The 20099-nt window shown below is 40.6% G+C and overlaps 1 protein-coding gene across 6 annotated transcripts; it reads left to right on the top strand.

Annotated features, from left to right (window-relative positions):
* The first annotated feature begins 2379 nt into the window (after window positions 1-2379).
* matk (megakaryocyte-associated tyrosine kinase) lies at window positions 2380-17988 on the top strand. Of its 6 annotated transcripts, none has more exons than XM_039000984.1 (14): window positions 2380-2626; window positions 2735-2798; window positions 3907-3969; window positions 4554-4667; window positions 5018-5133; window positions 6091-6310; window positions 12479-12572; window positions 12826-12891; window positions 13022-13121; window positions 13267-13351; window positions 13571-13644; window positions 14615-14810; window positions 15266-15352; window positions 16962-17988. In XM_039000984.1, the coding sequence occupies exons 3-14, from the start codon at window positions 3961-3963 to the stop codon at window positions 17151-17153; spliced, it is 1353 nt and encodes a 450-aa protein (XP_038856912.1). In that variant the 5' UTR covers window positions 2380-2626; window positions 2735-2798; window positions 3907-3960; the 3' UTR covers window positions 17154-17988. The 6 variants fall into 6 exon arrangements, with proteins under 6 accessions (XP_038856912.1, XP_038856915.1, XP_038856910.1 ...); XM_039000987.1 differs by having other exon boundaries at window positions 3942-3969; XM_039000982.1 differs by lacking the exon at window positions 2735-2798 and adding an exon at window positions 15588-15618 and having other exon boundaries at window positions 3942-3969.
* Window positions 17989-20099: the final 2111 nt, after the last annotated feature.

Below are 20099 nucleotides of genomic sequence, written 5' to 3' on the forward strand. Positions count from 1 at the left end.
GTTTATTATATGCAGCCATATTCTTTGCATTTAAAAATCTGTCTTTTGTGGAGTGTGTTTGGAGACTTCATATAATTAATTGATTGGATTTACATAGCGCTTTTCTAGACAAACCAAAGCGCTTTACATATAGTTGAAATTGGAAGTTTACTTACACCTTAGCCAAATCCATTTAAACTCAGTTTTTCACAATTCCTGACATTTAATCCTAGTAATAATTCCCTGTTAGGATCACCACCTTATTTTAAGAATATGAAATGTCAGAATAATAGTAGAGAATGATATATTTCAGCTTTTATTACGTTCGTCACATTCCCAGTTGGTCAGAAGTTTACATACACTCAATTAGTGTGGTAGCATTGCCTTTAAATTGTTTTTAACTTTGGTCATACGTTTCGGTTAGCCTTCCACAAGCTTCCCACAATAAGTTAGGTGAATTTTGGCCAATTCCTCCTGACAGAGCTGGTGTAACTGAGTCAGGTTTGTAGGCCTCCTCGCTCGCACACACTTTTTCAGTTCTGCCTACACATTTTCTATGGGTTTGAGGTCAGGGCTTTGTGATGGCCACTCCAATACCTGGACTTTGTTGTCCTTAAGCCATTTTGCCAAAACTTTGGAACTATGCTTGGGGTCATTGTCCATTTGGAAGACCCATTTGCGACCAAGCTTTAACTTCCTGACTGATGTCTTGAGATGTTGCTTCAATATATTCACATTTTCCTGCCTTATGATGCCATCTATTTTGTGAAGTGCACCAATTCCTCTTGCAGCAAAGCACCCCCACAACGTGATGCTGCCACCCCCGTGCTTCACGGTTGGGATGGTGTTCTTCGGCTTGCAAGCCTCCCCCCTTTTCCTCCAAACATAACGATGGTCATTATGGCCAAACAATTCTATTTTTGGTTCATCAGACCAGAGGACATTTCTCCAAAAAGTACGATCTTTGTCCCTATGTGCAGTTGCAAACCGTAGTCTGGCTTTTTTATTGTGGTTTTGGAGCAGTGGCTTCTTCCTTGCTGAGTGGCCTTTCAGGTTATGTCGATAAAGGACTAATTTTACTGTGGATATAGATACTTTTGTAACTGTTTCCTCCAGCATCTTCACAAGGTCCTTTGCTGTTGGTCTGGGATTGATTTGATCTTTTCGCACCAAAGTATGTTCATCTCTAGGAGACAGAATGCGTCTCCTTCCTGAGCCGTGTGACGGCTGCGTGGTCCCATGGTGTTTATACTTGCGTACTATTGTCTGTACAGATGAACGTGGTACCTTCAGGTGTTTTGGAAATTGCTCCCAAGGATGAACCAGACTTGTGGAGGTCTACAAACATTTTTCCTGAGGTCTTGGCTGATTTCTTTAGATTTTCCCATGAGGTCAAGCAAAGAGGCACTGCGTTTGAAGGTAGGCCTTGAAATAAATCCACAGGTACACCTCCAATTGACTCATATTATGTCAATTAGTCTATCAGAAGCATCTAAAGCCATGACATTTTATGGAATTTTCCGAGCTGTTTAAAGGCACAGTCAACTTAGTGTATGTAAACTTCTGACCCACTGGAATACTGATACAGTGAATTATAAGTGAAATAATCTGTCTGTCAACAATTGTTGTAAAAATTACTTGACATGCACAAAGTAGATGTCCTAACCGACTTGCCAAAACTATAGTTTGTTCACAAGAAAGTTGTGGAGTGATTGAAAAACTAGTTTTAATGACTCCAACCTAAGTGTATGTAAACTTCCGACTTCAACTGTAGTTAGGGGGAAGCTCACCTCATCCACAACCAATGTGTGACACCCACTTGGGTGATGCACAGTAACCGATTTGCGCCAGAATGCTCACCACACATCAGGTGGAGAGGTGAGGAGGAATGATATGCCAATATATATGGACTGACAGTTCTAAAAGGGGAACATTGTAATAAATCAATACTGTATCATGCAATATTTTTAACATCTTATCATTGTGATGAATGAGGAAAAATGCAGATATCTTTGTATTAAGGTTTTTGTAAAACAAAATGGCTTTTGATGTTGATTTTATTTTCAAAGAGCATCTTCACAATACCCATTTTAATTAACTTTTTTGTCTTTGGATCATGTTGCAATCAACTTTGTTTTGTTAAAAGGAGAGTTAACGTTGCTGTAATATTATTTGAACGTCTTTGTAGTGCTGCCTAAAACCAAGGATGAATATTAAAGACTTAACTCATGTAGATATACTTTTCTCATTGTGTGAATGAATAATTTATTATTTTTGACAGAACTGGCGCCCCACGCACCTTTTAAAATGTGTTGCCAGTCATGTCACTGAAAAAATTGTCAGAGCTTCCACATATCCTAGCACACCCCTCTGGCTTATTGAATATTCATGATTGGAAAGGAGGCGATGAGATGGGCTATTGTGAGTGATGATGAATAATAGCGTATGAAGCGCTGTCTAGTATTCGAAGATGCGTCTGCTTAACCTTTTCCGTTCTTGACGTCTGACCTTTTAAGGAAGAAGTAAGCAGTTATCTCTACCTCGATTTCCTTTTTTACGGAATAGCCTGTAATTAATCGCAGCAATTGGTTACCCACTCGAAACTGCAATGACAAATGTAACAGGTCGTACAAATGCAGCGTTATAGGTAAGTGACAGTTTCAGCTGTGTTATGGCTTCAACTGTTCTCATTGTCAGGAAATAGTGTTAGTTCATGTGTCTATTGACTGGTCACCAAATACCTGTATCCTCTTAGGGCTCAGATCACGTCTGTCCTTGGACCATATTAGGCTACATTTTGCTACATTGCTGAGCCACAGGTATACTGACTGCCACTGCCATATGATGCCCCACCCTCAGTCGTCTGTTAATGCTGTTGCCTACTTTGTTTTTTCCTTTCTTTGAATAATTATATTGAACTGATCCTTCAAAAAGGGCTTATTTTTTCAGGAATGTATATATTTTAATGACAGGGAAATGAGCAGTGGTAGCCCACTGCACAGACGTTTCTTCAATGTCTAGTTTTGGTTGCGTTGTCAACTACGTGAAATTAACAAAAAATCAGTGGTGAAAAGTACTTAAGTAAAAATACTTTAAAGTACTACTTACCCCCAAAAATGAGTTATCTACTTTTACTATTTATATTTTTGACAACTACTTTTACTTCACTAACGTTACATTCCTAAAGAAAATAATGTACTTTTTACTCCATACAATTTCCCTGACATCCAAAAGTACTCGTTACATTTTGAATGGCTAGCAGGACAGGAAAATTGTCAATTTCATGCACTTATCAAGAGAACATCCCTGGTCATCTATTGCCTCTGATCTTGCGGACTCATTAAGCACAAATGCTTCGTTTGTAAATTATGCCTGAGTGTTGGAGTGTGCCCCTGGTTAACCGTAAATAATAAAACAAGAAAATGGTGCCGTCTGGTTCGCTTAATATAGGGAATTTGAAATGATTGATACTTTTACTTTTGATACTTAAGTATATTTAACACCAAATACTTTTAGACTTTTACTCAAGTAGTATTTTACTGGGTGACTTACTTGAGTAATTTTCTATTAAGGTATCTTTTACTTTTACTCAAGTATGACAATTGGGTACTTTTTCCACCACTGCAAAAAATGTCACCATGACACACTGCATTTAGATAAAAAATTGTGTGAAAAACAAAATGCCCTTACTTTGATGACCTTTTGCAAATCCAATCAGTTTTCCACGTTGATTCAAGGTCATCACGATACAAAAAATACAACAAAAAAATATGACATGGAAACAACGTTCATTCAACCAGTTTTTGCCCAGTGGGAGGCTACTGTTACTCTTAAATAACATACTGTTTATTTAGCCTACTATTATTGCTAGACTTGTGATGAAAGTTTTCCATATGATGTTTTGCATAATGTGCTCTCCTTAAACAGGTGTTCTCTTTACTTTTGAATTTACATCCACCCAGGCATATTCCAATCTTGAGGATGGCAACGGTATGTATCCATTCCATGTTCCGGTCACTACAGGGTCACTCACTGGGAGATAAAAGCCATCTTTCTGTCAGGACACTAGCTTGTTTATCTGTTAGTAGTGTGATTCATTACCGCCTGAGAAATAACTTTTTATCGTAATTCATAATGTACAATCACCAGTGTCTGAGCTATAATTAAGTAATAAGGCACGAGGAGGTGTGGTATATGGCCAATATACCACGGCTAAGGGCTATTCTTAAGTACGACGCATCGCGGAGTGCCTGGACACAGCCCTTAGCTGTGGTACTGTATATTGGCCATATACCACAAACCCCCGTGGTGCCTTATTGCTATTATAAACTGGTTACCAATGTAAGTGGGGCAGTAAAAATACATGTTTTGCCATACCCGTGGTATACGGTCTGATATACCACGGCTGTCAGCCAATCAGCATTCAGGGTTCAAACCACCCAGTTTATAATGTTTGTTAAATGTAGTGTACACATTTCAGAGAAATGTCCTATTTTTTTAATTTTGAACCAACCGATGCTGTAAATGTCAAAGTTCTGTCACAAGCCTTTGCATTTTTGACCTCTCTCTTACAGAAGTGTTTGGTGTTCGGCACACAATGTGTTGCCAAGAGTGACCACAGCCAGCCCAAAACTGGTGAACTGGCCTATCGCAAAGGAGACATCCTCACTATTATGAGAACAGGAACAGTACGTAATGATTTATAGCAGGGTTCCCTAACTTGCGGCAACAGGCCGAATTTGGCGCGCAGGCGATTTTATTTTGCCTCACAAGTTTTCTGAGCAAAAAAAAGACTAAGAACACCAGCAAATAAGCTCCATGATATTTTTATTTAGGTAATCTGTTCCAAAGTATTCCCACACATAATAGAGATATGTGATCGTTTACAAATGTAAGCACACAATTTACAATGTACTTTTCTAAAATTAAAATTAAAACTTGCCCATGATCTTTGGTGGGGGCTCTATAAATATAATTGAGCTGAACATGTATCTATTTGCATGATTCTACTGAAAGCTGTTCTGGTGCTGTTTTCTAGGGGAAAGAACATTACAAGGCCAGACACAACACCACAGGAGAGGAAGGACTCATCTCTGCCACCAACATGCGAGAGCGAGAGGCCATTCGTGTCGACCCCAGTCTCAGTCTCATGCCGTAAGTCTATTTAAGGCTATCAGTCTGGATTTCATTATTTTTCCTTTATCCCCAGTCATAAGACCATGTATATTGTGCAATTTAGGAATTTGTGTTTTTTCTGTTTCCCTTTTTGTTCTTCTCCATAATATCCACACTGTCTTCTACTGAAGGACTGATATGTACACTTCCTCATAATTTAGATGGGGATTTTTTTTTCCAGTTATGTAAGCTTAGAGCTATTTAAAAAATATATATATATATATATTTAACCTGTATTCAACTAGGCAAGTCAGTTAAGAACAAATTCTTATTTATAATAACGGCCTGGCAAAAGGCCTCCTGCGGGGATTAAACATTTTTTTTTTTTTTAAATACAGGACAAAACACACATCACGAGTAGAGAGACAACACTACATAAAGAGAGACCTATGACAACAACATAGCATGGTAGCAACATGACAACAACATGGTAGCAACACGACATGGCAGCAGCACAACATGGTAGCAGCACAAAACATGGTACAAACATTATTGGGCACAGACAATAGCACAATGGGCAAGAAGGTAGAGACAACAATACATCATGCAAAGAAGCCATAACTGTCAGTAAGAGTGTCCATGATTGAGTCTTTGAATGAAGAGTTTGAGAACTGTCCAGTTTGAGTATTTGTTGCAGGTTGTTCCAGTCGCTAGCTGAAGCAAACTGAAAAGACGCGCAACCCAGGGATGTGTGTGCTTTGGGGACCATTAAAAGAACGTGACTGGCAGAATGGGTGTTGTATGTGGAGGATGAGGGCTGCAGTAAATATCTCAGATAGGGGGGAGTAAGGCCTAAGAGGGTTTTATATAGCTAGGGCCAGGTGATTTCCTGGACACGTGACTTGACCAGAACAAAATCCTTAGCCCTGTGCAATACACTTTGTGGAATGTCTCTTTATTAATTGCTTTTACTAATATTTTTTTGGTCCATGTCAGCTGGTTCCATGGGAAGATCTCAGGTCCCGAGGCGGTGTCCAAGCTGCGGCCTGTAGAGGATGGCCTGTTCCTGGTGCGGGAGTCCATCCGCCACCCTGGTGACTATGTGCTCTGTGTCGGCTACTCCAGCCAGGTCATCCACTACCGAGTCATGTACCAGCACAGGAAACTGACCATCGACAACACCCAGTACTTCTACAACCTCATAGACATGATAGAGGTGAGGCGGAGATAGATTTGTTATTTAGTTTGTAGTCATATGCTTGATGTAGTCAATGAGTGCTAGGAATATGGGAACAAATACTAAACTTTTTTCTACTTTAATACACTAAGTGAATTTGTCCAAATATTTATGACTTCTTCAAATGGGGGGGACTAGATACATGGAGGGCTTTCATTTCTAAAAGGTAAAACAGATATGTATAAAAATACCCACAAAGGTGACATTCTGTACTATCAAATCAAATTGTATTTGTCACATGCCTCGTAAACAACAGGTGTAGACTAACAGTGAAATGCTTACTTACTTTTCCAACAATGCAGATTGAATAACAATAACGAGTAAAAATAATATGGCTGCAGTTGAAGTTGGAAGTTTACACACACACCAAATACATTTAACCTCAGTTTTTCACAATTGCTGACATTTAATCCTAGTAAAAATTCCCTGTCTTTAGGCCAGTTAGGATCACCACTTTATTTTAAGAATGTGAAATGTCAGAATAATAGTAGAGAGAATTATTTATTTCAGCTTTTATTTATTTTATAACATTCCCAGTGGGTCAGAAGTTTACATACACTCAATTAGTATTTGGTAGCATTGCCTTTAAATTGTTTAACTTGGGTCAAACGTTTCGGGTAGCCTTCCACAAGCTTCCCACAATAAGTTGGGTGAATGTTGGCCCATTCCTCCTGACAGAGCTGGTGTAACTGAGTCAGGTTTGTAGGCATACTTGCACACACACTCTTTTTCAGTTCTGCCCACAGATTTTCTATAGGATTGAGGTCAAGGCTTTGTGATGGCCACTCCAATACCTGGACTTTGTTGTCCTTAAGCCATTTTGTCACAACTTTGGAAGTATCCTTGGGGTCATTGTCCATTTGGAAGACCCATTTGCGACCAAGCTTTAAGTTCCTGACTGATGTCTTGAGATGTTGCTTCAATTTATCCACATAATTTTCCTCCTCATGATGCCATCTATTTTGTGAAGTGCATCAGTCCCTCCTGCAGCAAAGCACCCCCACAACATGATGCTGCCACCGTGCTTCACGGTTGGGATGGTGTTTTTCGGCTTGAAGCCTCCCCCTTTTTCCTCCAAACATAACGGTCGTCACTATGGCCAAACAGTTCTATTTTTGTTTCATCAGACCAGAGGACTTTTCTCCAAAAAGTACGATCTTTGTCCCCATGTGCAGTTGCAAACTGTAGTGTGGCTTTTTTATGGCGGTTTTGGAGCAGTGGCTTCTTCCTTGCTGAGTGGCCTTTCAGGTTATGTCGATATAGGACTCATTTTACTGTGAATATAGATACTTATGTACCTGTTTCCTCCAGCATCTTCACAAGATCCTTTGCTGTTGTTCTGGTATTGATTTGCACTTTTCGCACCAAAGTACGTTCATCTCTAGGAGACAGAATGCGTCTCCTTCCTGAGTGGTATGACGGCTGCATGGTCCCATGTTGTTTATACTTGCGTACTATTGTTTGTACAGATGAACATGGTACCTTCAGGCGTCTGGAAATTGCTCCCAAGGTTGAACCAGACTTGTAGAGGTCTACAATTCTTTTTCTGAGGTCTTGGCTGATTTCTTTTGACTTTCCTATGATGTCAAGCAAAGAGGCACTGAGTTTGAAGGTAGGCCTTGAAATACATCCACAGATACACCTCCAATTGACTCAAATGATGTCTATTAGCCTATTAGAACCTTCTAAAGCCATGACATAATTTTCTGGATTTTTCCGAGCTGTTTAAAGGCACAGTCAATTTAGTGTATGTAAACTTGTGATACAGTGAATTATAAGTGAAATAATCTGTCTGTAAACAATTGTTGGAAAAATTACTTGTGTCATCCACAAAGTAGATGTCCTAACCGACTTGCCAAAACTATAGTTTGTTAACAAGAAATTTGTGGAGTGGTTGAAAAATGAGTTTTAATGACTCCAACTTAAGTGTATGTAAACTTCCGACTTCAACTGTATATACAGTGAGTACCAGTACCGAGTCGATGTGCAGGGCTACCAGGTAATTGAAGTAGCTATGTACATATACAATGAGTATACCAAACATTAGGAACACCTTCCTAATATTTAGTTGCATCCCCCTTTTTTGCCCTTAGAACAGACTCAACTCGTCGGGGCATGGACTCTACAAAGTGTCAAAAGCATTCCACAGAGATGCTGGCCCATGTTGACTCTTATGATTCCCACAGTTGTGTCAAGTTGGCTGGATGTCCTTTGGGTGGTGAACCATTCTTGATACACACGGGAAACTGTTGAGCATGAAAAACCCAGAAGCGTTGCAGTTCTCGACACAAACCGGTGCGCCTGACAGATACTACCATACCCTGTTCAAAGATACTTAAATATTTTGTCTTGCCCATTCACTCTCTGAATGGCACACATACATAATCCATGTCTCAAGGCTTAAAAATCCTTCTTTAACCTCTCTCCTACCTTTCATCTACACTGATTTAAAGTGGATTTAAGAAGTGACATCAATTATGGTTCATAACTTTCAGTCTATTTCATGGAAAGAGCAGGTGTCCTTAATGTTTTGCATACTCAGTGTAGGTAGGTGTAAAGTGACTAGACAACAGGATAGATAATAGACAGTAGCAGCAGCGTATGTGGTGACTGTGAGAGTGTGTGTGTGTGGCGTCAGTAAGCATGTGTGCACATGTTTTGTGTGTGTGTGTGTGTGTGCATAGAGTCTGTGCAAAAGAGTTAGTGCAAAAAAAAAGGGTCAATGCAGGTAGTTTGGGTAGCCATTTGATGAGCTATTTAGCAGTCTTGTTTAGCAGTCTAATGGCTTGGGGGCAGAAGCTGTTCAGGGTCTTGTTGGTTCCAGACTTTGCAGAGAGAACAGTCTATGACTTGGGTGGCTGGAGTCTTTGACACTTTTTCGGGCCTTCCTCTGACACCACCTGGTATAGAGGTCCTGGATGGTAGGAGGTTCGGCCCCAGGGATGTACTGGGCCGTACTCACCACCCTCTGTAGCGGGTGCCTTGCCATTGCCGTACCAAGTGGTGATGCAGCCGGTCAATATGCTCTCAATGGTGCAGCTGTATAACTTTTTGAGGATCTGAGGACCATGCAAAGTCTTTTCATCCTCCTGAGGTGGAAGAGGCATTGTCGTGCCCTCTTCACAACTGTGTAGGTGTGTGTGGACCATGTTAATTCCTTAGTGATGTGGACACCGAGGAACATGAAGCTCTCGATCCGTTCCACTACAGCCCCGTTGATGTGGATGGGGGCGTGTATGCCCCTCTGTTTCCTGTAGTCCACAATCAGCGGCATGTCTTGCTGATGTTGAGGAAGAGGTTGTTGTCCTTGCACCACACTGCCAGGTTACTGACCTCCTCCCTATAGGCTGCCTCATCATTGTCAGTGATCAGTCCTACCATCGTCGTGTCGTCTCAAACTTGATGATGGTGTTTGAGTCGTGCGTGGCCAAGCAGCCGTGGGTGAAAAGGGAGTACAGGAGGAGACTAAGCACACACCCCTGAGGGGCCGCCATGTTGATGGTCAGCGTGGGGGGTGAGTTGTTGCCTACCCTCACCGCCTGGGGGCGGCCCCTCAGGAATTCCAGGATCCAGTTGAAGACGAAGATGTTCAGTCCCAGGGTCCTGAGCTTGTTGATGAGCTTGGAGGGGACTATGGTGTTGAATGCTGAGGCTTAGTCAATGAGCAGCATTCTTACGTAGGTATTCCTTTTGTCCGGGTGGGTGAGGGCAGTGTGGAATGCAAAAGAGATTGCGTCATCTGTGGCTTCCCTCTGGCTGGCGCTTCAGAATGCCCATGGCCAAGAAGAACGTGTTCAAACATTCATTCGTTCCTTGTGCTTTTGGACTACTAAGTACAAAATAAATTGTATCTAGTGCAGTTGGGACAGTGGTCGTTTGAGTGAATGTATTAATGTCCTCTATGTTGTTAGTGTATGCAACATGATGGACTGACTGGTTTAAATGTGTATGATGTGAGAATGAATGTGTATGTGATTATTTTAATGAAGGTGATGCCAAAGAAAAATGTCCAATAAAGTTTTATTCTATTCTATCTGTTACGAATTAGAGTGGGTCCAGGTTGTCAGGGATGATGGTGTTGATGTGAGCCATGACCAGCCTTTCAAAGCATTTCATGGCTATAGATGTGAATACTACAGGGTGATATTCATTTACTAGAGACAGGTTACCTTGGCATTCTTGGGCATGAGGACTATGCTGGTCTGCTTGAAACAAGTTGGTATTACAGACCGGATTAGGGATAGGTTGAAAATGTCAGTGAACACACTTGCCAGCTGGTCAGCGCATGCTCTGATTAAGCGCTCTGGTATTCATTCTGGCCCCACAGCCTTGCGAATGTGTTTAACCTGTTTAAAGTTCTTACTCACATCGGCCTCATAGTAAACATTTGATCTCAAATAAAAAATGCTAGGGTATACACTGCCCTACCAAGCAAAAAGGCAGTAACTGCTCATAGTGTGGAACTGAGAAAAAAGGCTTTTATTTACCTTGGTTTCACTGTAACCTTATGCAGTTACTGCTAACATGACCCCCATTTTCTCCAAAACACAATACAATAGAGGCAGGATACTTGTCCAAATCAAAGTTTATTTGTCACGTGCGCCGAATACAACAGGTGTAGACCTTACAGTGAAATGCTTACATACAGGCTCTAACCAACAGTGCAATTTTTAAGTTGAAAAATAACAGTAGCGAGGCTATAACAGTAGTAAGGCTATATACAGGCACCGGTTAGTCTGGCTGATTGAGGTAGTATGTACATGTAGGTATGGTTAAAGTGACTATGTATATATTATAAACAGAGAGTAGCAGTAGCGTAAAAGAGGGGTTGGCGGGTGGTGGGTGGCAGGACACAATGCAGATAGTCCGGGTAGCCAATGCGCGGGGGCACCGGTTAGTCGGGCTAATTGAGGTAGTATGCACATGAATGTATAGTTAAAGTGACTATTCATATAATGTAAACAGAAAGAGGGGTTGGGGGGGGGCACATTATATTTAAGCATGTATTTAATGTAGCAAAAATGACATTTTTGACCAAATGAGCAGTTACTGCCTTTTTGCTTGGTAGGGTAGTATAGTAGAGTCACATTTAAAAGGGGAGTGTATGAAAATACAAGATTTCCTTGCCTACATCTTTATACTGAGGAGCTAATGTTCATAATCAGCCTCTATATGGAAAAATAATCACTCAGAATTTTATTTGAACCTAACCATGGCAAATTGTCACCCATAGAAAGTAACTGTCATTAATTGCTTACAGTTTAAAAGAAAGGTCTTAGCAGACCTTTTAAGGTTTATCTATGTTGTGCCAGTGAGTTTCCGAGCTATTGGAAGCACAGTCATTAGGGAGTTTGGAGATACGGGTGACTGTGAAGGCTAAAGATGCCTCACCACTCCCTTATCTGTGGAGCACAGAAGTCTTTAGTCCTGACTCATATCGCTGACTTACTCTTGTGAGAAAATAAAGGGAGAATCCAGCTGCTTCCTGACACACAGGACTATTGGATTTGTAAAAATGCATTTGTTGTGTACAGTTCCCCTTTCCATCATTCTGTTTCTTTTTGACAGTACTTAATTGTTATAGTTTTAGAATTAATAACTAACAGTAAATACTGTACATACAATCGGTATACTGTATGTTGCCCATACAGGACTCAGCTCTACTGGTGTTGTGAGTTTTAGCAACCAACTAAGCCATCAAAGCCTCATACCGACCCTTTTAAGTGTCAACGACAGCATAGTTAATTCTCTGTTCTTAATATACCGTAAGCTGTCACAAGCTGACCCGCTCTCTGGACTGGATGGTTCTGGAGGCCCCGTGGGTCTCCACTTAGTTGGGGGAAAAATGCTTTTTAGTTTTTATGCCCCAAGCTCATGGAATAGCCTTCAGGCCACATTGAAGCTAGACTCGCTGGTCTCCATTGGAAAGTTTAGATCAAGTTTTAAGGGAGGTGATATGTGAGAGTTCTGTTTGATTTGATTATTCTTGTTGTATTGGTATTGTTATTTTACATTATGTTATGTTACATTTTATTGTGTATATTCATGTTCACAGGGCTCCCTTGTAAATGAGACCCTGGTCTCAATGGTGACCCACCCTGTATAAATAAAGGTTAATAAAAATAATAATAATGGCTATCTTTGCAGTTCCACTCCAAGCACAAGGGAGCTATCGCCACAAAACTTCTGAAGCCCAAAGATAAGGAGGGCACCAAGTCAGCTGAGTTGGAGCTGTCTAAAAGTAAGGGCTTGGTCTTTACACTCTCATGATGTGTCAGAGTTGGCCTCCTTAAGGCTCGGAGATCCGTGCCTTCCTGGGTGAGGGGGATGAAGGGTATAAGGGTATTCTGTATGTGAGAGGATGTGGTGGTGGGGTGTTAATGTGACTTTCTTTAGAAGTGTGAGTGATAAATATAAAAGCTACCTGTTTCTTTAGAAGTGAGAGAGAGAAAAAAAGATACCGTTTTAGATTGGTATCTCTGTGTGTGTCACAGCGGGGTGGCTGCTGGACATCAGGAAGCTGACCTTGGGAGAGAGTATCGGAGAGGGGGAGTTTGGAGGTGAGGCTGCAATTTCCTCAATTGTTTCGGTGGAGTTCAAAAAAAAAATAAGCCGGTAAACCATTGTAACCTTGAATTGAACCCTGATTCTGTTACAGATTTAATTTGCTCTTGTTTTGTTGTCCCCTAGCGGTGTTTGAAGGAGACTACATTGGCCAGAAGGTGGCAGTAAAGAACATTAAATGTGATGTAACGGCACAGGCATTCTTAGAAGAGACCACTGTTATGACGTGAGTTCAGAGTGGCGACACAGTTTCTTAATTAACTTCATTAAATGGAGTAACGACTATCTGACCTTTGTTCCTTCATCCCTTTGTTACTTTCTTTCTTTTTTTCATTTTATTGTTTTGGATCTCATTACGAACTTTCCACTAGGAAACTGCAGCATAAGAACCTGGTGCGGTTGTTGGGGGTGATCGTAGACAATGGACTGCACATCGTCACAGAGCTCATGGCCAAGGTTCTGCTGCCGTGACTTCAGTACCGTCAATCTGTCATCACAGTCAATCAAGACTAACTAACAGACTAGGAGTAGGCTTAATCTCAGTCCAGGAGACAAGCCCTAACAGCTTGTTGATGCAAAACAATTATCTGTAACAAACAAACAATTAGGACTATCTACTCAAATCTAGTTTAGATTACACAACTGTTATCCAACTGTATTATTTGTGTGTTGTAGGGTAATCTGGTGAACTTCCTCCGGACGAGGGGCCGTTTTGTCATTCGCACTGGCCAGCTACTACGTTTTGCACTGTGAGGCCCCACCACAGTCCCAGGTGGTATTTGATAGAACTTCGTGGCCCCGCCCGCCTGTGGGGAAATCAACCTAGGTTACCCCATTGGCCCACAGCAAAAACCGGACATTTTTCAAACAGAATTTTCTTGTTATCTGCTTGTTTTAGTCAATTACAAAATTACATTTAAGAAAAGTGCCTAATGTCTAAAGATTACTTTTCAATATTACCTGCTCCCAAGGCAACCGTAGGATTGGAATTTTGACCTGATTACATGTACATTGAACAACCCAGCAGCTTTTCAGCATGTATTGTTACTTCTGTATATAGTGCATTCTGAAAGTATTCTGACCTCGTTACTTTTTCCACATTTTGTTACGTTACAACCTTATTCTAAAATGTATTAATTATTGTATTTTATCATCAATCTACACACAATACCTCACCATGACAAAGTGAAAACAGTTTTTTAGAAATTCTTGCAAATGTATAAAAATACAAAAATGAAATACCTTACTTATGTAAATGTGATATTTCAGTTTTATATTTGTAATACATTTGCAAATATTTCTAAACACAGTTTTTGCTTTGTCATTATGTGGTATTGTGTGTATATTGATGAGGGAAAAACAACAATTTAATCAATTTTAGAATAAGGCTGTAACGTAACAAAATGTGGAAAAAGTCAAGAGGTCTGAATACTTTCCGAATGCACTAACTAAACATTGACGACGAAGTTGGCTCTTTTACAATGGCGGTCAATGGGAAAGAATGTGTTTCACCTAATTTGTGGGCGTGGTTGTAGGGAATTGCTTCTTATGACATGAATATTGACTCGGAGTATATAATTTAATATAACTTTATATGTTATACATTAAATCACTGCCACATTACCAACTTTACTGAAAGCCTCGTTTTTAAGAGAGTCTTTATTAGAAGTTGTGCATTTCTGTGTATTTCAGTAAGAATGTGTGTATGTGTGTGTTCAGAGATGTGTGCGAGGGCATGGAGTACCTGGAGTCTAAGAGGTTGGTTCACAGAGACCTAGCGGCCCGTAACATCCTGGTCTCTAACGAAGGCGTGGCCAAAGTCAGTGACTTTGGGTTGACCAAGGTGGACTGCAAGGCCTCAGACAACGCTAAACTACCAGTCAAATGGACAGCCCCTGAGGCCCTGAAGAAAGAGGTAGGATCATGTTACCTCTAACATCTAGTGTTTATCATGCTTACAGTACAGACATGTTTATAATAAAATAGAAATTAGGTGGGTGCTTATCTGTCCTATTTCACAAGTGTGTATTAATGCAAATGTGTGAATTGTAAAAGTTTTTTTTTCTCGCATATCCCAACTCCCCTTGAGACACCTTCTGAGTGTGGGAGAAATTAGCACTAAGGGCCTTGCTCAAGGGCACATCAACAGATTTGTCGGCTAAGGGATTCAAGCTTTCGGTTACTTTACAGACTTAACAGTATGTGTAATTCATGTGAATTGTATGTGAACTATGAGGTTTGGAGTCTGTTTTTTTAGCCTGCCAAGCCTATGTGGCTGTTACACAGTAACTATCATGTCAAGCAGTCATCAGTGGAATTTTGTAATTTGTCATTGAATTGCTTTTGTGGTCATGTGTGATTGTCCTATAGAAATTCTCCACGCGGTCAGACGTATGGAGCTATGGTGTTCTCCTCTGGGAGACGTTCTCCTACGGTCGACAGCCCTACCCCAAGATGGTGAGTCCTGACTTCACTGATCTTTATGAACAGTGATGTATAGTTCTGAGTTACTGGCACAACAATGCAACAGAAATTAGTGTGTGACAAAAATATGAACAGCTGCTTTGAAAATTCTTATCAAGGCAGTCTGACCCAGTTGCTCACTTGCTTATTATGGTGGTGCAATGCGCTGAATGATGGCATGCCATAGCTCTCTGTCCTTCATGGAAGCTGCAAGGTCCTCTGTTCTCAGCAGGTGTTCCAGAGGTCTTCGCCCGTGAGAGGTGAGCCACAGTACAGTAAAGCTTACTGACGCTGTTCTCAGGATGCCTGCTACAGCGTCCAGTGCCCTTATCTTACCGCTGATCAGTGGCAACCCAGTAGTTTTTACTAACTGAAAACATCCATTGACATCCTGGCACCAGTGCGTCTCTCCAAATGACCATAATCTCAGGTTACATAAAAAGCCTGATCTATTAGGGCAGGTCATGGAAAATGGGGTTTGTTTGACCCTTATCCCTCTATGACCCATTATCCAGTTTACGTCAGCAGTGCTTTATCCACTGATAGACTTATGGTACTGAAACTAAGGAAACTTCCCCTAAGATTAAAGGCAGGTTAGTGCGTCAGAACATGGATTTGCCCCGGACTCATTTGATCTGTCCTGAATAGGAGTCAGGGGTGAAATTTGAGCATTCATAAGATGTGGTTCTTCTATGTGTAGTCATGATGTTGTACCAGTAGAGGACCCCATGAGTAGGTTTTATTTCTTTCCCATGGTGTCAGATGGAGTCACATACTGTAATCTGGCCCAGACCTCTGTTTATATAGCACTATATTTTCATTGAGGCTCATTGTCACGATATGTGTTCAATTGAAGAGACACACTTCAGTCTTAGTGAAGCAGCGCCGATTAACAAACTCTGCTGTGATCGGAGGGCAGTTAACTGGAGTGAAACGGAAGGGCATGTGTATTTATTTATTTACTCCATACTTAATATCCCTTTTTTCCATGCTGTATCTGTTTGTAGGGAGTCTGTTACTCCCCCCACAGGTATGTAAAGCAGAGAATCAAAGCAATGGCACTAACCAGGTAATAACAGCAGAGATAAACCAGGATTAGTGCTTATAGGCCGCGTTTCTAAGGCAACAGCTCCTGATGGCAGCCAGCCAAAAAGAAGAGCGAAGGGGAGGGGTGGGGATGTGTGAGAGAGAGTGTGAGTGTGTGTACTTGCCTTCCTTTGTGCATATTTTGTGTTTGTACATGGGGGGGGGGGGGGGGGGGATTATGGTACTTACACTCTCCTGTGACACAGAGTCTCACTGTCAATCCTTTGTACCCATCTAGCCCTCTCCCTGTTTGCCTGGTAGGTCAGGGGGGGATATAGGGACAGCCTGGGGGGATCAGCTAGAATGACTTAAAGCATGCTTAGTGTCTAACCATATAATTAGAATGAGTGAGTTGTACTGTACTTGTTTAATCCAGGTGATTAACATACAGATACAGTATGTAGGCTGAATGTTTGACATTTTATTTTATGTCCATTAAAAAGTGAACCGACCCATTAAGAGGGGGTGGCATTATCTCATGTGCCATCTCTTTTTCTGTCTTTCTCGTCTCCCTCAGTCTGTGAAGGAGGTGAAGGAGCGGGTGGAGCAGGGTTACCGTATGGAGGCTCCAGAGGAGTGCCCCCCCAGTGTCTACGCCCTGATGAGGGGCTGCTGGGAGGCCGAGCCCAAGAAAAGGCCCTCCTTTCATAAACTACAGGAGAAGATAGAGAGAGAGCTGACCAAACACAGCCCTGGGCCTGCCTGCTGAGGTCACCTCAATAATCCTATTCAAATAACTATTGTTCTTTGTTTAGAGCTGCCTGGAGATGGACCGTAACCCGGGACAGGTGGCCTGAAGTGAGCCAGAACCAACAGAAGGCTGGTCAGGGCTGGATCTAATGGTAGTGGCTCATAAAGAGGCTGAACATTGGCTGATTTTGTGAAGGAGACATGCAGCATACATCTTTCTTAGATCATCAATGAGCCTTTATGCACACTCACTATGACTCCATACTATAAACAGCAGTGAAATGTGGACATGGGTTTCTCTATGGCAGAATCACTGTCTGAAGAAAATTATCTTTGCAACAAATAAACTCCAGCCATCAGAACTAACTGTACAAAAACAAAACTATGTAGTGCCTTCAGAAAGTGTTCATACCTTGACTACATTTTGTTGTTAAGCCTGATTTTTTTTTTAAACTATCACCCATCTACACACTACCCCATAATGACAAAGTGAAAAAATGTTTTTTGACATTTTTGCAAATGTTTTGAAAATTAAGTACAGAAATACAGTGAGCTCCAAAAGTATTGGGCTGTGTGACACATGTTCTGTTATTTTGTCTCTATACTCCAGCACTTTGGATTTGAAAGGATACAATGACTATGAGGTTAAAGTGCAGACTGTCAGCTTTAATTTGAGGGTATTTTGAACTGTTTAGAAATTACAGCACTTTTTGTACATAGTCCACCATTTTAGGGGTCCAAAAGTCTTGGGACAAATTCACCATGATTACAGATAATCGTGAATAAATCGTGAATAATGATGAGTGAGAAAGTTACAGAGGCATAAGTATAATCCATAATCATGGTAGCATTCATATTAATGTAGAAGTGTTTAGAAACATATTCTTATTTACAATAAAAGTGACTCCAAAATGGCACAATACATTATTTACCATTTATTTCTATTGGGCACAAAATAATCTGAAACACAACCAAAACAAACTGCAAATGCATCCAACAAGTGTGTACAGTCACAGGCTTAATGTAGTTATTGTGTGCTAGGAATATGGGACCAAATACTTAACTTTCAACTACTTTAATACACATATAAGTGAATTTGTCTACACTTGTTGTATTCGGCGCATGTGAAAAATAACATTTTAATTGACATTTAGAGCCCATTGTATCTAATTTACATAAGTATTCACACACCTAAGTTAATACATGTTACAATCACATTAGGCTGCAATTACAATTGTGAGTCTTTCTGGGTAAGAGCTTTGTACACCTGGATTGAACAATTTTTACACATTATTCTTTAAAAAATTCTTCAAGCTCTGTCAAGTTTGTTGTTGATCATTGCTAGACAGCCATTTGTAAGTCTTGCCATAGATTTTGAACTAGGTCACTCAGGGATGTTCAATGTCATCTTGGTAAGCAACTCCAGTGTATATTTGGCATTGTGTTTTAGGTTATTCTCCTGCTGAAAGGTGAATTTGTCTCAGTGTCTGTTGGAAAGCAGACTGAACCAGGTTTTCCTGTAGGATTTTGCCTGTGCTTAGCTTTATTCCATTTATTTTTTATCCTAAAAAACAGGGCGGCAGGTAGCCATAGTGGTTAGAGCATTGGGCCAGTAATCAAAAGATTGCTGGATCGAATCCTCGAGCTGACAAGGTAAAAATCTGCCGTTCTGCCCCTGAGCAAGGCAGTTAACCCACTGTTCCCCAGGTGCCGAAGACGTGGATGTCGATTAAGGCAGCCCCCGCACCTCTGATTCAGAGGGGTTGGGTTAAACGCGGAAGACACATTTCAGTTGAAGGCATTCAGTTATTCAACTTCCCCTTTTGGAATATTTTTGTTCTGTACAGGCTTCCTTCTTTTCACTGTCATTATGGAGTCACTACTAATGTTGTTGATCCATCCTCAATTTTCTCCTATTACAGCCATTAAACTCTGCAACTGTTTTAAAGTCACCATTGGCCTCATGAGCGGTTTCCTTCCTCTCCAGCAACTGAGTTAGGAAGGACGTCTGTATCTTTGTAGTGAATGGGTGTATTGATACACCATCCAAAGTGTAATTAATAGCTTGATCATGCTCAAAGTGATATTCAATGTTCAATGCTTTTTCAGCCCCATTCAGCAATATGGCGTGCTTCAAATTCAAATACTTCCGGCTTCATGCGCCATCGGGAGTTTTCCATAGGAATACTTGGATAACGTCAGTGTTATCACTATCTACTGGTTTTAATGTCTTTGGTGGGGACCAGCGAAATGTTCCCACTTATCTGAATTTTCCTTGTTTGACTATCCTTGTGAGGACTTCTGGTCACAGGGCATATTGAGTCTTCTACTTGCCTCTTCCATTTTGTGGTAATGCTGCAATTAATTGGCTGTAATTTTGGGTAGAGCAGACATTTCCATATGTCTGTGTTAGCTGCATGTGTGACATAACTCCACCAGTCCTATTTATGATATCATTCACTAAAATGATAATTTTTTTTAAATCTTCGAAAAATATGTTTTTTTTTAATCAATTATTATATTTCAGTTTAACCACAATATTTGTTGCATTATTTGTTCGTTCTTTTCAGGTGGATTAAACTTGAAATTGCAACCAACTTTCTAAGGCTTGTTTAAAAAGTAACGATATTTTGGTGATTATTTCCTTTTCAAACACCCGAAAGTGAGCAGGTGTAATCTGAATAAAGGGGAAAAGGCCCTTCTTGAACATAGAATGAGACATTCTTACCAATTTACTAGAGAACAAGTTTGGATTTAAGTATAACTTTTATATGACTGATGGCTTTAGTGAGAGGTCTACTGCTTTAATATTTAATCATTTCTGCCCTCCAAATTCATATTCATTATATAAATAGGCCCTTTTAATTTTGTCTGGCTTGCCGTTCCAAATAAAATTGAATATTTTTTGTTCATATATTTTAAAAAGCAGTTCACTAGGTGTAGACAAAACCATAATGTCACGGTC

Source organism: Salvelinus namaycush, chromosome 9 (assembly GCF_016432855.1).
Source record: "Salvelinus namaycush isolate Seneca chromosome 9, SaNama_1.0, whole genome shotgun sequence".
In the NCBI taxonomy this organism is placed as follows: domain Eukaryota; kingdom Metazoa; phylum Chordata; class Actinopteri; order Salmoniformes; family Salmonidae; genus Salvelinus; species Salvelinus namaycush.

Excerpts from the sequence above, each read along its gene's own strand:
- matk (XM_039000981.1), top strand. Across the intron at positions 4,668-5,017 it reads CTATTATGAGAACAGGAACA|GGGAAAGAACATTACAAGGC; the intron begins GTACGTAATGAT and ends GCTGTTTTCTAG. Across the intron at positions 13,645-14,614 it reads CAGCTACTACGTTTTGCACT|AGATGTGTGCGAGGGCATGG; the intron begins GTGAGGCCCCAC and ends GTGTGTGTTCAG.